General features: G+C 48.4%; 1 protein-coding gene across 1 annotated transcript in view; it reads right to left on the bottom strand.

The window, feature by feature from the left end:
- Positions 1–16471, bottom strand: part of LOC120944985 (TRAF interacting protein) — a 20504-nt gene extending 4033 nt beyond the window's left edge. The window contains exons 1-12 of the mRNA XM_040358788.1: positions 16269–16471; positions 15748–15805; positions 13695–13778; positions 10854–10893; positions 9487–9614; positions 9307–9401; positions 8380–8493; positions 7256–7343; positions 5186–5275; positions 4479–4567; positions 2126–2281; positions 1984–2038 (exon numbers count right to left, since the gene is read on the bottom strand). Of these exons, the coding sequence (XP_040214722.1) occupies positions 1984–2038; positions 2126–2281; positions 4479–4567; positions 5186–5275; positions 7256–7343; positions 8380–8493; positions 9307–9401; positions 9487–9614; positions 10854–10893; positions 13695–13778; positions 15748–15805; positions 16269–16366 (1095 nt within the window). The 5' untranslated portion in view covers positions 16367–16471. The remainder of the gene's footprint in view (positions 1–1983; positions 2039–2125; positions 2282–4478; positions 4568–5185; positions 5276–7255; positions 7344–8379; positions 8494–9306; positions 9402–9486; positions 9615–10853; positions 10894–13694; positions 13779–15747; positions 15806–16268) is intronic.
- Positions 16472–16921: the final 450 nt, after the last annotated feature.

A 16921-nucleotide genomic window follows, 5' to 3' on the forward strand; every position in this document is an offset into this window, starting at 1 on the left:
AGAGGGGAGATGGAAAGAGAGGGGAGATGGAAAGAGAGGGGAGATGGAAAGAGAGGGGAGATGGAAAGAGAGGGGAGATGGAAAGAGAGGGGAGATGGAAAGAGAGGGGAGATGGAAAGAGAGGGGAGATGGAAAGAGAGGGGAGATGGAAAGAGAGGGGAGATGGAAAGAGAGGGGAGATGGAAAGAGAGGGGAGATGGAAAGAGAGGGGAGATGGAAAGAGAGGGGAGATGGAAAGAGAGGGGAGATGGAAAGAGAGGGGAGATGGAAAGAGAGGGGAGATGGAAAGAGAGGGGAGATGGAAAGAGAGGGGAGATGGAAAGAGAGGGGAGATGGAAAGAGAGGGGAGATGGAAAGAGAGGGGAGATGGAAAGAGAGGGGAGATGGAAAGAGAGGGGAGATGGAAAGAGAGGGGAGATGGAAAGAGAGGGAGATGGAAAGAGAGGGGAGATGGAAAGAGAGGGGAGATGGAAAGAGAGGGGAGATGGAAAGAGAGGGGAGATGAGAAGAGAAGGGAAAGAACGGGAAGAGAAGAGGAAAGAAGAGAGGGTGAGAAGAGATTTGGCAAATTGGACAATTTGCATATTAGCCACTTCCAGAATAAAAAAAATAAAAAATTACAAAAAAAGTTGTTAATCTGCCATACTTATATAATTTGAGATTATGACATCACCACAGCAGTCAATGAATGCAAAAACCAAACACTAGGGATGCACCGAAATGGAAATTTCAGAACCGAAACGAAACCGAAACAAAAAAAAAAAATTCAGTCCGAAACCGAAAATTACTTTGTTTTCCCCCTATTTAATTTTTTTGGCACAGTGGCTGCGTGTGATGGGCACAGTGGCTGCGTGTGATGGGCACAGTGGCTGCGTGTGATGGGCACAGTGGCTGCGTGTGATGGGCACAGTGGCTGCGTGTGATGGGCACAGTGGCTGCGGCAATAATTGATGGTTACAGTGGCTGCGTTTGATGGGCACAGTGGCGACGTGTGTTGGCGCAGTGGCTGCATGTGATGGCACAGTGGCTGTATGTGATGGCACAGTGAGGTGGCAATTATTGTTTTTTTTTGGTAGTCAGATAAGGCAAGCATGGCTCAATAACACACAAAGTTTTTAAAAAAAAAAAAAACGTTTGTGTTATTGAGCCATGCTTGCCTTATCTGACTACCAAAAAAAATATCAATTGCAGCCTCACTGTGCCACTGTGAAAAAATGTCAGATAATTTTTTTTTTTTTATCTGGTCACCTCAGTTAACCACTTACCCCGCAAGATAATCGGTGCATCCCTACCAAACACCACAAAAGTCGTACAAAAAACTAAATTCAAGGTTTTACCCCATTCATAACCAGTCTATTTTTTGCAATACGGCAATGCATCGCTTTAACTGACAATTGCGCAGTCGTGCGACGCTGTACACAAATAAAATGTGTGTCTTTTTCTCCCCACAAATAGAGCTTTCTTTTGGTGGCATTTGATCACCTCTGTGGTTTTTATTTTTTGCGCTAGAAACTAAAAAAAGTGACAATTTTAAAAGGAAAAATAAATTAAATTATATTTTTAACTTTTTGCTATAAAAACATATCCAAAAAACAAATAAAAAATCTAAATTTCGTCATCAATTTAGGCCAATATGTATTCTGTTACATAATTTTGGTAAAAAAAAAAAAAAAAAAAAATCCCGATAAGTGTATATTGATTGGTCACAAAAACTAGGAGATATTTTTATTGCTTCCGAACACAAGATCTCCATTTACTTCCCTGTCAAAATAGCCATCTGCCTTGTTCACATAGAAAAGGCACTTGCTGAAGGAGGAGGAGCCTAGAGCACCAGTGGGTGACCTCAGAAGGAGGAGGATTGGGGCTGCTCTGTGCAAAACCATTACACAGAGCAGGCAAGTATAACATGTTTATCAAAAAAAAATATATATCAAGGTAACAATCACTTTAAGCCTAAAAATGTTATCTTATTAGGCCACTCACCTTTGAGGCTTTAGACTCCTGCAAGGTATTCTTTGCTTGACGCTTCACAGGAGAACTGCGTAAAAATAAAATAGGAAATAAGAAATAAAAACTAAACACAGAAACAAAAACACACACACTACACAAATCTTCATTCACTTACTTTCCCTGATCGAGCTTCAACTTCTTAAAGGGAGCGATTACTGGTTTGGATGGGTTCGGTTCCGGGGTGTCGATATTAAAGGTGAGGTCGAGGTTTACATCTTCACCCAACATTGGTGGGCGGAGTTTTGGCCTTTCTAGTCCAATGGGAGCAGGGCTAAAAAGATATGGAACGTGATTAGTTACACAGTGAGAGAATAGTAAAGGTTCATAGACCTCAAGTTTACACAGGCATTCAATGAAAATCGCTTTTAAAAAAACGGCGTCAAATCTCTGCAAAAATCGTGTGACTTTCAAGTAGCAGCAGTGTGAAAGGGGCTTTAACCATTTCCAGACCGCCGCATGTACATTTACGTCGGCAGAATGGCACGGACAGGCACATTGGCGTACCTGTACGTCCCTGCCTAGACGTGGGTCCAATCGGGACCCCCCCCCGTATATGCGGCGGTTCCCGTGGCTTCAGGAGCGATCCGTGACGAGGGCGTGGCTATTCGTTTCTAGCCGCCCCCTCGCGATCGCTCCCCGGAGCTGAAGAACGGGGAGAGCCGTATGTAAACACGGCTTCCCCATGCTTCACTGTGGCGGCTGCATCGATCGAGTGATCCCTTTTATAGTGGGGACACGATTGATGAAGTCAGTCCTACAGCCACACCCCCCTACAGTTGTAAACACACACTAGGTGAACCCTAACTCCTACAGCGCCCCCTGTGGTTAACTCCCAAACTGCAACTGTCATTTTCACAATAAACAATGCAATTTAAATGCATTTTTTGCTGTGAAAAGACAATGGTCCCAAAAATGTGTCAAAATTGTCCGCAATAATGTCGCAGTCACGAAGAAAAAAAAAATTGTTGATCGCCGCCATTAGTAGTAAAAAAATAAAAACTATCCCCTATTTTGTAAACGCTATAAATTTTGCGCAAACCAATCAATAAACGCTAATTGCAATTTTTTTTTACCAAAAATAGGTAGAAGAATACGTATCGGCCTAAACTGAGGAATTATATATATATATTTTTTTTTTGGGGGGATATTTATTATAGCAAAAAGTAAAAAATATTGCATTTTTTTAAAAATTGTCGCTCTATTTTTGTTTATAGCGCAAAAAATAAAAAACGCAGAGGTGATCAAATACCACCAAAAGAAAGCTCTATTTGTGGGGAAAAGGACGTCAATTTTGTTTGGGAGCCACATCGCACGACCGTGCAATTGTCTGTTAAAGAGCGACGCAGTGCCGAATTGTAAAAACCCCTCGGGTCATTTAGCAGCATATTGGTCCGGTCCTTAAGTGGTTAAGGGAACAGGATCTTTTTTTTTTCCCTTTTTATTGTAACACTTTGCACACCTTCCCAGAATGAGTGCTTACTTAATGGGAATATGGACTGTGGACCATTACAACCACCCACCGTACCACCAATATACCCACCAGTGTCACCACTACCTCCCCCCTCAGAGGCGCTTTCTTTCTTCACTCCCCCAACACGCAAAGCAATGCGGAAAAAATATATTAGAGGAAGAGGCGCTAGTCTCATCCTTTAATATCTCCCCCCCCCCCCGCAGATTTTGGCGACTTGTTCCATTTTAAAGGGGCAGCTTTAATTTTGTTTGTTCACCGATTTCACAGGGCGCCATTCATTGTTTTTTATTTTTTTTTCCACGCAGAGCAGTGCAGAGAAGAGGCAGCGCGCTAGGTGCTCCGGCATGCTGGTCACCACTGATCAAGCTCTGGCACCCATTACATATAGGCACTTGGGAAAGATGCGAGAAGAGGATTGCGGGGACCAGTGCATCACAATATGGGAGCGTCTCTCAGCGCTCCAATGCTGATCTGATGTCAGAGAGGTGGCAGGCAGGTATAGGAGCTGGCAGCATGATAGACGCGGGTTCATGATCTACCCCCCCCCCCCCCACATCAGCTGTATTCACATTGCAGTTGAACCTTGGTTTACAAGCAATGCGGTTAACGTTTCGAAAGCAAGCTTTTTTTGTTTTTTAAATTCTGACTCGGTTTGCGAGTATTGTCTCGCAAAACTAGCAGAATATCAAGCTAATGGGGTGTGCAGTACTGCATTTGGCCAGAGGTGTGGGGGCGCCGGTTACACTTGAAACGGTTCGGAAACACTCAGCCGAGTCTCTCTGACCCCCCCCCCCGCCTCTGGCCACATGCGGTATTGCATGCCATAGAAGTCGTCAATGCAGAACAAATCTTAGTTTTCATTGACTTCTATGGGGAAACTCGCTTTGATCTGAGAGCGCATTGGATTACAAGCATTCTCCTGGAACGGATTATACTCGTAATCCAAGGTTCTACTGGACATGGGAAAAGCTCCTTATCTAAATTGTTGGTCACAAACCTCTCAAATATCAGGCGGCTAAGGGCTTCGTTGGTCGCCGTCGGGGTGCTCAGTGTCTTTTGCAAGAATTCGACTTTTTTCTTCAGACTCTAAGAAATAAAATAAAAAAAAACACACCAAGTCACAAAACGTCCTACAGAAAGAAGGGGAGGGGCTTGTCATCAAGTCTGCGTCTGATCTACATGATGGACTGAATAATCGCTACAGGACCCCAAGTTGAAGTGATGCTCCTTTAACCACTTCAAGCTCTAGGAGGTGGTTTTACCCCCTTCATAACCAGGCCATTATTTGCCATTCAGAATGGCACTACTTTACCTGGTAATTGCACGGTCAGGCAACACAGTGCACAAATTATATATATATATATATATATATATATATATATATATATATATAAAATCTTTTCACACAAATAGAGTTTTTTTGGTGGTTTGATCACCACTGGGTTTTTTCTATTTTTTTTTAACAAAGACATGTAGCAGAATACATTTACAAAATCGCAGAGGCAATCAAATACCATCAAAAGAAAGCTATTTGTGGGAAGAAAAGGACGCAAATTTTGTTTCGGTACAACATTGCATGACCGCGCAATTACCAGTTAAAGCAGCGCAGTGCCAAATTGTAAAAACACCTTTGGTCCTTTAGCTGCATATTGGTCCGGGGCTTAAGTGGTTAAACACACATATGGGAGAAGAGTTTTGCCTTACCATAATTTCCCTATCCGTATTTTGCAGTTCCTTCTGGGAGGCGCTGAGCTCAGCCTTTATCTTCTGCAGCTCCATTTCTGCTTTCTGAGCCTGGAGGAGAAAACCCATGTTCAGGAATCACACAATCCAATAGATATATCTATCCCTCTCTTTTTTTATATCTCGCCTTGAAAAATTATTCATTGTAAATGTATTTTATTGGGACTTTGTGTGATAGACTTGTAAAGCGCAACACATGCGAACTGAATCGCCTCTGGGCGCTGTTTACATTTTCATGGGTAAGGAACCCCTTGACCTCAGAAGAGATGGGTTTTAATCTTTCTTCTGAAGGCCAAGTGGTCCGACTCCAGCCGGATGTTGGTTGGTAGTGCATTCCACAGGCGAGGTCCTTGGACTGCAAATCTTCGATCTCCTTTGGACGTGTATCTGGTTTTGGGTATTTGAAATAGAGTTTTGATTGGTGGATCGCAGAATGCGATTGGGGTTATGGGCTTTTATTTTTTCGCATAGATATTGGGGGGCGTTTCCTTGAATACACTTATGCGTAAGGCAGAGTGCCTTGAAAGTGATTCTGTCTTTTACTGGCAACCAATGGACTACAGGAGAGTCAGGAAACTCTCTATGTTGCAGATAGAGAAAGGAGCTGTGTGTTAGAGAGCGTCCTGACTCTCCTGTAGTCCAATGGAGGGGGGCGAGCATGACACTCCACACCAGGGAGAAAGCCTTGCATTACGGTGTGGAGTTACAGACAGAAGAACAGGAAGTGAGGATTTCTCAAAAGAAATAAGGACATTTAAAAGCAAAAATGGAAGGATGAGGTAAGTGAAGGAGGACTGCACTAAGGTAAAGGAAGCTATTTAGGGGGAAAAAAAAAAATTGTACCTTTACAAACCCTTTAAGCTATTCATCCAGTTAGCTTTAGCAATTCTGCATTCCCACGCATTTTCTGCAGGAAATGCATTTTCTAGTTTTTATATATTTTCTGTCAACACGGAAGGTGGAAGGTTCTAGAATAATTTGCTGGGCCTCGCTCTTACAAAGGTTGAGCTTGTGTACAGAACACTCACAGAATCAGTCTAAAGCCTCATACACACGGTCGGACTTCAAAACAAACTGTTCCGTGGATTTTTATTTGAAGGGCGTTGGCCGTGAACTTGTTCTGCATACACACGGCAGGACTTTTTCAGCAAACTTTCCCAAAATCACGTGGTTTTTTTTTTTTTCGGCTCTTTACCGCCACCCTTTGGTCAAATTTTGCTATTGTTGGTTGATCTCAAAGTGGAGTTCCACCCAGAAAAAGTTTTTTTGACAAAAAAAATAAAAAATTATACTCACCCGAAATACCTGTTGCTATGCGGAAGTCCGTAATCTGCCTCTTCCGTACCCGCGGTCTGTCTTCTTCATTCTCTTCTAGTGAATGGGGCGCGCTGTTTTCTGGGAACTGTGTGTAATCCCAGAGAGCAGCCACCCATTCACAAGTCGGCGCGAGACTCGCGCATGCGCAGTAGGGAACGGGCAGTGAAGCCGTAAGGCACGGATATGCAATTAGCGGACCTCCAGCTGTTGTAGAACTACAAGTCCCATGAGGCATAGCATGAAACCCAGAGGCATGATGGGACTTGTAGTTTTGCAACAGCTGGAGGTCCGCCAATTGCATATCCCTGCCGTAAGGCTTCACTGCCGTTTCCCTTAGTGTGGATGGCGGCTTGGGACCTGCACCGATTGAGGGATCGGCGTCGGGGGGTGGGGGTAGCACTCTCGCCTAGCAGTAAAAAGGGCCGCTGGTTCGAATCCCAACCACGACACTACCTGCCTGGAGTTTGCATGTTCTCCCTGTGCCTGCGTGGGTTTCCTCCAACATGCCAAAGACATGCTGGTAGGTTAATTGGCTTCTGTCTAAAATTGGCTTCTAGTATATGAATGTGCATTAGGGACCTTAGATTGTAAGCTCCTTGAGGGTAGGGACTGATGTGAATGTACAATGTATACGTAAAGCGCTGCGTAAATTGACGGCGCTATACAAGTACCTTAATAATACTAATAAAAAGAATAATCATTTAGAAGAAGAACCTTGTGGTTTGCGGCAAACAATTCCTTCTTCAGCTTCTCCGTCATATCGGTCGATAATTTCCGAGCTTCTTTCAGGTTTTCATATTCCCTGGGAGGAGGAGAAGAAGGGGGAGGGGGAGACAAGAGGTTAGTGGCGGAAATCCTCATTATATCCTTATCTGCTCTGCGTCCCGCGCACCTTGTTTCCGCTCAGAGAGCTCTAATATAAATTATTTACCTAAAACGAGTCTCTGGTGACCCCCAGTGACCCTACAAGTGCCAGACGCGAGCGTTTTATCCGGGGTCAGCCAGGGGAAGAGAATATAAACTGTTTATAAAGTGGAGCCCTCCCCCCTCCCCCGGCAGACCCTGCATCCCCGCTCACTCTATTACATTGATATTCCTTCTCCACCGCCACCGAAGATCCTATAAACAATTACATTACACAAAGAACCTCAGACAGTGAAATATGTGGAATTACACAACTTTACTATTTATTTATACAACTCTAAGCAAGTTGCAGCACAGGGGACTCCAAGCCGCTTTCTGGGGGTTGGACTGCAAACATCCTGCATGGCGCTCTCATTGTCGCCCTGCGGTATTCTCTGCCTTTCTAGTGAACAAGGACTGCATTACAGCCAGGGCCGATCCACCCTATAGGCTCACTATGCAAGCCGCTTAGGGCCCCCCCAAATTACTAGAGGCCCCGCCTGGTGAGGTCAGGATCGGCACTGATTACAGCAATGAGCGGTAAATCGCATCGATTGTGACGGACCCCCCAATGCCTAGAAGCAGCTTGCTAACACTTGTGATTTATGAAAGTGACTATAATGCATATGAAGGGTTAAGGCGGACAATGCAGTACTAAACCTGCCCCCCCCCCCCCCCCCCCCGTCTTCCTCCCGTGGAGACCTGTATGGGCATGCAGACTGCCCTAGGTCACACCCACATGTGATGCCGAGCCCCCGTGACTGAAAGAACTGTAATCCAATTAATGAAAGGGGCTGGGCCAGGGACAGGTTTGAGAGAAGAAAGCACTAGATGACAATGGACGTCCTTCAGCCAGGAAGTGAGGCGTGACATTATCAGACTTCACAATAAAGGACCGTGGACTCCCTCTCCACATAGTAATAGGTGCAGCTTACTTCTTCAGCGACACGCAGTATATGGCCAACTGCTCCACCGCAGACTGTCCGGACCCCATATCCCTGACCATTTCCTCCACCTCATGCCGCCGGGATTGCAGCAGAAGCTCAATACTGAAAAACAGGAAGAAAAAAAAAAAGTTACAGCTCCGATAGCCAATATCATCCCCCCCCGGATTCCCTGGCGCTCTATAAATATCGCCCCCCCCGATGCTCTATAAATATCCCCCCAATCCCCTGGAGCTCCATAAATATTGTCCTTCTGATCCCTTGCTGCCCCACCCAACCGACATCATCCCCGATGACTTGCTGCTCCACCCCACCCACATCAGCCCCCGCCACCCATAGTTACATAGTTGGTCAGGTTGAAAAAAAAAAAAAAAAAAAAGACACAAGTCCATCCAGTTCAACCAAAAAAAACAAAAAAAAAACAATCGTACAATCCCATACACCCAATTCTATACCCACAGTTGATCCAGAGGAAGGTGAAAAACCCCAGCAGAGCATGAGATCCAATTTGCTACAGCGGGAGCAAAAATTCCTTCCTGATCCCCCGAGAGGCAATCGTAATTTTCCCCGGATCAACTTTACCTATAAAATGTCAGTACCCAGTTATATTATTATGTACATTTAGGAAAGTATCCAGGCCTTTCTTATAGCAATCGACGGAGTTGGCCAGAACCACCTCTGCAGGGAGTCTGTTCCACATTCACAGCTCTTACTGGGAAGAAACCTTTCCGTATTCAGAGATGAAATATTTTCCTTTAGACGTAAAGAGTGCCCCTGTGTCCACTCCACCCCCATCAGCCCCTGCCACTCCACCCCCATCAGCCCCTGCCACTCCACCCCCATCAGCCCTGATCCGCCCTCCCTCTCCACCCTAACCAACAAATAAACCCCCCCCCCCCCCCAATTACTTCACCTAACCTTTCTAAAGAGCGCAGCTTATTGCGCAGTTTTCGGGCCTCCTCCTTGGCAGCTTTGGCCTCTGCTTGCTGCACATCGAAGAATTTCATTTGTTTCTAAGACAGAAAAAAAACGAAAGCAATGAGAACGTAATACAGAAGGTGATGAATAAGGGCGCATGCTCTGGAACGTCCTCCGTACCTTCAGTGATGTGCAAAGCATCTCATAGTCTCCAATCTTCCTCTCCAGGCATTCTACGGTGCCGTTCCTCTCATCCAGAACCTGACGCAGAGAGTCCACCAAGTCCTGACATTCCCGCTTCTCCCTCTCTGATGAGCAAATCAATTACGTTAAAACAAAAAAAATTAAAAATGTATTTTGTGTCTCTGCCCCTCCCACAATGATGAGATTTCCTGCAGTAGTTTGTCTCTGCCCCTCCCACAATAATGAGATCTCCTGCAGTAGTTTGTGTCTCTGCCCCTCCCACAATGGGGAGATCTCCTGCAGTAGTTTGTGTCTCTGCCCCTCCCACAATGGCGAGATTTCCTGCAGTAGTTTGTGTCTCTGCCCCTCCCACAATGGGGAGATTTCCTGCAGTAGTTTGTGTCTCTGCCCCTCCCACAATGGGGAGATTTCCTGCAGTAGTTTGTGTCTCTGCCCCTCCCACAATGGCGTGATTTCCTGCAGTAGATTGTGTCTCTGCCCCTCCCAAAATGGGGAGATTCCCTGCAGTAATTTGTGTCTCTGCCCCTCCCACAATAGTGAGATTTTCCTGCAGTAATTTGTATCTCTGCCCCTCCCACAATGGTGAGATTTCCCTGCAGTAGATTGTGTCTCTGCCCCTCCCACAATGGGGAGATTTCCCTGCAGTAGATTGTGTCTCTGCCCCTCCCACAATGGTGAGATTTCCCTGCAGTAGATTGTGTCTCTGCCCCTCCCACAATAGTGAGATTTTCCTGCAGTAATTTGTATCTCTGCCCCTCCCACAATGGTGAGATTTCCCTGCAGTAGATTGTGTCTCTGCCCCTCCCACAATGGGGAGATTTCCCTGCAGTAGATTGTGTCTCTGCCCCTCCCACAATGGGGAGATTTCCTGCAGTAGATTGTGTCTCTGCCCCTCCCACAATGGGGAGATTTCCTGCAGTAGATTGTGTCTCTGCCCCTCCCACAATGGGGAGATTTCCCTGCAGTAGATTGTGTCTCTGCCCCTCCCACAATGGTGAGATTTCCCTGCAGTAGATTGTGTCTCTGCCCCTCCCACAATGGTAAAATTTTCCTGCAATAGTTTGCAGGAAAGGGATGTAGCCACCCTACATACAGGAAGTTGGATCACAGAAAAAAAAAAAAATATATATATATATAAACACACACATACTGGATTTTTTTTTGAACCACATCACTATAAATAAGGATCCTCATACTGGTGTGGTAACTTTGTGAATCCAGCCCAATCTAAAATTTTGGCGAATCCATCAAGGGGCGGAGACACAATCATTTTGCTCTGTCATTTTTGCAATAGTCAAGCCAATTGTCAGTTTTGGGTGGAGTTGGCAGTTTGACGCACCCACCTTTGACGTGAAGGCTGGCTTTTATTCGATCAACTTCATTCTGCAATAAAATAAAAACAATTTAGAGCAGGGGGTTCTCAAACTGGGGGGGCCCTCCAGCTGTTGCGAAACTACAAGTCCCATAATGCAATGCAAGGCTGACAGTTACAAGCGTGACTCCCACAGGCAGAGGCATGCTGGGACTTGTAGTTTCACAACAGCTGGAGGGCCGCCAGTTTGAGACCCCTGCTTTAGAGGAATAGCACATAATATTGTGAAAAGACAGCTACTTTCAGCTTCCCACACAAGAAAAATAACTGTTCTCCGATTGGCAGGTCCCGAGAAAAGATTTGTGTTTACACAGAATATACAGAGAATCCTGAAAGTATTCACAGCACTTCACTTTTTCCACATTTTTTTTAAGTTACAACCTTACTCCAAAATATAATTACATTTTCCTCAAAATTCTACAAACAATACCTCATAAGGACAACATGAAAGAAGTTTGTTTGAAATCTTTGCAAATTTATTAAAGATACAAAATCCCATGGACACTAGAGTCGCAGGCTCCACCCGCGGGCACCAGTGTCGCAGGCTCCACCCATGGACACTAGTGTCGCAGGCTCCACCCATGGACACTAGTGTCGCAGGCTCCACCCATGGACACTAGTGTCGCAGGCTCCACCCATGGACACTAGTGTCGCAGGCTCCACCCATGGACACTAGTGTCGCAGGCTCCACCCGCGGGCACTAGTGTCGCAGGCTCCACCCGCGGGCACTAGTGTCGCAGGCTCGGGCACCAGTGACGCAGGCTCCACCCGCGGGCACCAGTGTCGCAGGCTCGGGCACTAGTGTCGCAGGCTCCACCCGCGGGCACCAGTGTCACAGGAATGGACACTTGTGTCACAGGCTCCACCCGCGGGCACCAGTGTCACAGGCTCCACCCGCGGGCACCAGTGTCACAGGCTCCACCCGCGGGCACCAGTGTCACAGGCTCCACCCGCGGGCACCAGTGTCACAGGCTCCACCCGCGGGCACCAGTGTCACAGGCTCCACCCGCGGGCACCAGTGTCACAGGCTCCACCCGCGGGCACCAGTGTCACAGGTTTGGACACTAGTGTCGCAGGCTCCACCCATGGACACTAGTGTCGCAGGCTCCACCCGCGGGCACTAGTGTCGCAGGCTCGGGCACTAGTGTCGCAGGCTCCACCCGCGGGCACTAGTGTCGCAGGCTCCACCCGCGGGCACTAGTGTCGCAGGCTCCACCCGCGGGCACTAGTGTCGCAGGCTCCACCCGCGGGCACCAGTGTCGCAGGCGCGGGCACTAGTGTCGCAGGCTCCACCCGCGGGCACCAGTGTTGCAGGCTTGGACACTAGTGTCACAGGCTACTCCCACGGGCACTAGTGTTGCAGGCTCGGTCACTAGTGTCGCAGGCTTTGCTCAATACTTTGGTGAAGCTCCTATGGCACCAATCACAGCCTCCAGTCTTTCCGAGTATGATGCTACAAGCTTGGCACTCCCATTTTTGGGCAGTTTCTCCCGTTCTTTGCAGGACCTCTCAAGCTCCATCAGGTTGGATGGGGAACGTCGGTGCTCAGCCACTTCCAGATCTCGCCAGAGATGTTGAATCGGGTTCAAGTCTGGAACACTCAAGGACATTCACAGAGTTGTGCCGTAGCCACTCCTTTGTTATCTTGGCTGTGTGCTTAGGGTCGTTGTCCTGCTGGAAGATGAACCTTCCCCCCAGTCTGAGGTCCAAAGTGCTCTGGAGAAGGTTTCCATCAAGGATGTCTCTGTACATAGCTGCATTCATCTTTCCCTCTACCCCGACTAGTCTTTCCAGTTCCCTCCACTGAAAAACATCCCCACAGCATGAAGATGCCACCACCATGCTTCACAGTAGGGATGGTATTGGCCAGGTGATGAGTGGTGCCTGGTTACCTCCAGACATGACGCTTGCCATTCAGGCCAAAGAGTTCAATCTTTGTTTTAGAGAATTTTGTTTCTCATGGTCTGAGAGTCTTTTTAGTTGCCTTTTGGCAAACTCCAGGTGGGCCGTCATGTGCCTTTTACTGAGGAGTGGCTTCCGTCTGGCCACTCCTCCATACTGGTTTGATTGGAGAGCTGCAGAGATGGTTGTTCTTCTGGAAGGTTCTCCTCTATCCACGAGAAATGCTGGAGGTCTGTCAGAGTGACGATCGGGTTCTTTGTCACCTCCCTGGCTAAGACCCCCTCCCCCCGATCGCTTTATTTGGATGGGCGGCCCGCTCTATGAAGAGTCCTGGTGGTTCCAAACTTCTTCCATTTAAAGATGGAGGCCACTGTGCTCATTGGGACCTTCAATGCTGCAGACATTTTTCTGTACCCTTCCCCCGATCTGTGCCTCCATACAATCCTGTCTTGGAGGTCTACAGACAATTCCTTGGACTTGATGGTTTGTGCTCTGACATGCACTGTTACCTGTGAGACCTTCTATAGACAGGTGTGTGTCTTTCCAAACCACGTCCAATCACCTGAATTTACCACAGGTGGACTCCAATCAAGTTGTAGAAACATCTCAAGGATGATCAGTGGAAACAGGAGGCACCTGATCTCTATTCTGAGTGTCATGACAAAGGCTCTACATGGGATGTTTTCATTTTAATAAATCTGCAAAGATTTCAAACAAATATAAACAGATAAAAGAACTTCTTTCCTTTAACAATAAAGTTCTGTCATTGCATTTCTGCGGACTTAGGTAGAGCGGCATTCCCTGGTGCACCCGAGTACACCGATTGGTTGTTGTGATCAGTACTGATCGTCTCCTGCAGTCGATGTACATCATCCGCCCCGCCCTCAGAGAACCATAAATCTACACTCACCTTCAGAGATTCGGCATCGAGCGACGAGTCATCCTCCAGGCCGACATCAAAGAAGAGTTTGTGGATGATCTGCCGGTTGCTCACCTAGAACGAGAAACAACGCGGTTCATTTACTGAAGACTGTTCACCGAGCAGAGAGAGTGAGAAAAAGAGCGAGAAGAGCGAAGGAGGAGAGAAGAGGAGAAGAAGAGCAAAGGAGAAGAGAAGAGGAGAAGAAGAGCAAAGGAGAAGAGAAGGAGGAGAAGAAGAGCAGAAGAGAAGAGAAGAGAAGAAGAGCGATGGAGAAGAGAAGGAGGAGAAGAAGAAGAAGAGCAAAGGAGAAGAGAAGGAGGAGAAGAAGAAGAAGAGCAAAGGAGAAGAGAAGGAGGAGAAGAAGAAGAAGAGCAAAGGAGAAGAGAAGGAGGAGAAGAAGAAGAGCAAAGGAGAAGAGAAGGAGGAGAAGAAGAAGAGCAAAGGAGAAGAGAAGGAGGAGAAGAAGAAGAGCAAAGGAGAAGAGAAGGAGGAGAAGAAGAAGAGCAAAGGAGAAGAGAAGGAGGAGAAGAAGAAGAGCAAAGGAGAAGAGAAGGAGGAGAAGAAGAAGAAGAGCAAAGGAGAAGAGAAGGAGGAGAAGAAGAAGAGCCAAAGAGAAGAGAGGAGAAAAAGAGCCAAAGAGAAGAGCCAAAGAGAAGAGCCAAAGAGAAGAGCCAAAGAGAAGAGCCAAAGAGAGAAAGATTTTATTTTGCATGACAAGATCACTAGAATAAAAGGAATGTCAGCTTCAGTCTGATGCGTCTCAGACAGGCGCGTCCTTTTAAGGGGCAGATTTGGGGATCAGCAGAGGAGAGGGGGAATCAGCAGAGGAGAGGGGGAATCAGCAGAGGAGAGGGGGAATCAGCAGAGGAGAGGGGGAATCAGCAGAGGAGAGGGGGAATCAGCAGAGGAGAGGGGGAATCAGCAGAGGAGAGGGGGAATCAGCAGAGGAGAGGGGGAATCAGCAGAGGAGAGGGGGAATCAGCGCAGAGGAGAGGGGGGATCAGCGCAGAGGAGAGGGGGGATCAGCGCAGAGGAGAGGGGGGATCAGCGCAGAGGAGAGGGGGGACCAGCGCAGAGGAGGGGGGGGATCAGCGCAGAGGAGAGGGGGGATCAGCGCAGAGGAGAGGGGGGATCAGCGCAGAGGAGAGGGGGGATCAGCGCAGAGGAGAGGGGGGATCAGCGCAGAGGAGAGGGGGGATCAGCGCAGAGGAGAGGGGGGATCAGCGCAGAGGAGAGGGGGGATCAGCGCAGAGGAGAGGGGGGATCAGCGCAGAGGAGAGGGGGGATCAGCGCAGAGGAGAGGGGGGATCAGCGCAGAGGAGAGGGGGGATCAGCGCAGAGGAGAGAGGGATCAGCGCAGAGGAGAGAGGGATCAGCGCAGAGGAGAGAGGGATCAGCGCAGAGGAGAGAGGGATCAGCGCAGAGGAGAGAGGGATCAGCGCAGAGGAGAGAGGGATCAGCGCAGAGGAGAGAGGGATCAGCGCAGAGGAGAGAGGGATCAGCGCAGAGGAGAGAGGGATCAGCGCAGAGGAGAGAGGGATCAGCGCAGAGGAGAGAGGGATCAGCGCAGAGGAGAGAGGGATCAGCGCAGAGGAGAGAGGGATCAGCGCAGAGGAGAGAGGGATCAGCGCAGAGGAGAGAGGGATCAGCGCAGAGGAGAGGGGGAATCAGCAGAGGAGAGGGGGAATCAGCAGAGGAGAGGGGGAATCAGCAGAGGAGAGGGGGAATCAGCAGAGGAGAATCAGCAGAGGAGAATCAGCAGAGGAGAATCAGCAGAGGAGAATCAGCAGAGGAGAATCAGCAGAGGAGAATCAGCAGAGGAGAATCAGCAGACTCCGGGTGTCCCACGTGGAACACGCAGTTCAGGGTCCCGTCTGTGTGATCTGGGGCCCCCGGGGGCTTCCAGAGAGCTCATAGGGTCAGGGTGTGAGGAGTGTCATTGACATCCACCAAATCAGGGTGGCAGTGGGCGGAGCTCCAACATGTAGGACCACCCCAAAGACAGGAAGGAGAAGGTCGGTGAACCCCCCATTATAATTACCTGGACGCGGCACTGCGGACAAGTCCGGCTCGGGGCGGAGGTGAACCATTGCTGGAGGCTGAAGAGAGAGAGAAGGGGGAGGGGGGGTCAGTACACAACACAGGGAACATTCACAGATCACTCAACCCAGCATTGTGCAGTTTGGGGGGGGGGGGGGGTATACAGTATATATACGGTGGGGGGGGGGGGGGGTGTTATAGTACAGATAATGGTGGAGTATGTTATATACGGTGGGGGAGGGGTTTGTAGTACAGATAATTGTGGCATATACAGTGGGGGGGGGAGTTTATAGTACAGATAATGGTTGGAGTATACAGTCTATATACAGTTGGGGGGGGGTGTGTGGGTGGAGGTAGGTATACCAGTGTTGGTGGGGGAGGGGCATTATATTACAGATAATGGTGGTGTATACAGTGTGGGAGAGGTGTTATAGTACAGATTATGATGGGGGAGGTAGGTATACCAGTGATGGTGGGGGAGGGGTGTTATAGTACAGATAATGGTGGGGGAGGGGACTATACCAGTGATGGTGGAAGGTGTGCCCGCAGTTGATGGCGGACACGTCCCTCTGATGGTCGAAGAAGTCGGAGCAGATCGTACACAGAGCCCGGATCGGCATCTCACCACCGATCGATTCGTGTTTCCCGCGATCCTCCCCGGACACAGCACGTCGCTGCGTCACCACGTCCTCCGGCAGGAAGCGCGCTCACTCATTGGCTGGGCAGGGTATGGCGGGAGACTGACAGGAGAAGCGAGGAGCTCCGCCCATCGACTGATCCTGACTGACTGGATGGGAGACAGACCGAGCCAAGCGAGTGCCGATCACCCCGATGACAGAGGCGGGCGATGTGTATGAAGTGTGATATGAGAATGTCCTCTATTCCCCTCCTCAGAGGTGGCTGCATTCATTTTATTTTCACCCGGTGATCCTGCCAGTGTTAGACTTCCTGTCAATGGGTGAAAACACTCTGTACTGGAGGAGCAGCGTTGTCACCACAGCATAGGACTACAGGACACCTCCTCACTTCCTGTCTATTTCATGGTTGTCACACAGAACAGGAAGTGAGGGGAGATCACCAAGAAATGAATGGAAGCAACCAATCATTCATTGATGGGCGCTGGTGAGGCTGCATTGGTGTCAGAGACCGCAATAATAATCCTCAACATTGGTGTC

The sequence above is a fragment of the Rana temporaria genome, chromosome 7 (assembly GCF_905171775.1).
Source record: "Rana temporaria chromosome 7, aRanTem1.1, whole genome shotgun sequence".
In the NCBI taxonomy this organism is placed as follows: domain Eukaryota; kingdom Metazoa; phylum Chordata; class Amphibia; order Anura; family Ranidae; genus Rana; species Rana temporaria.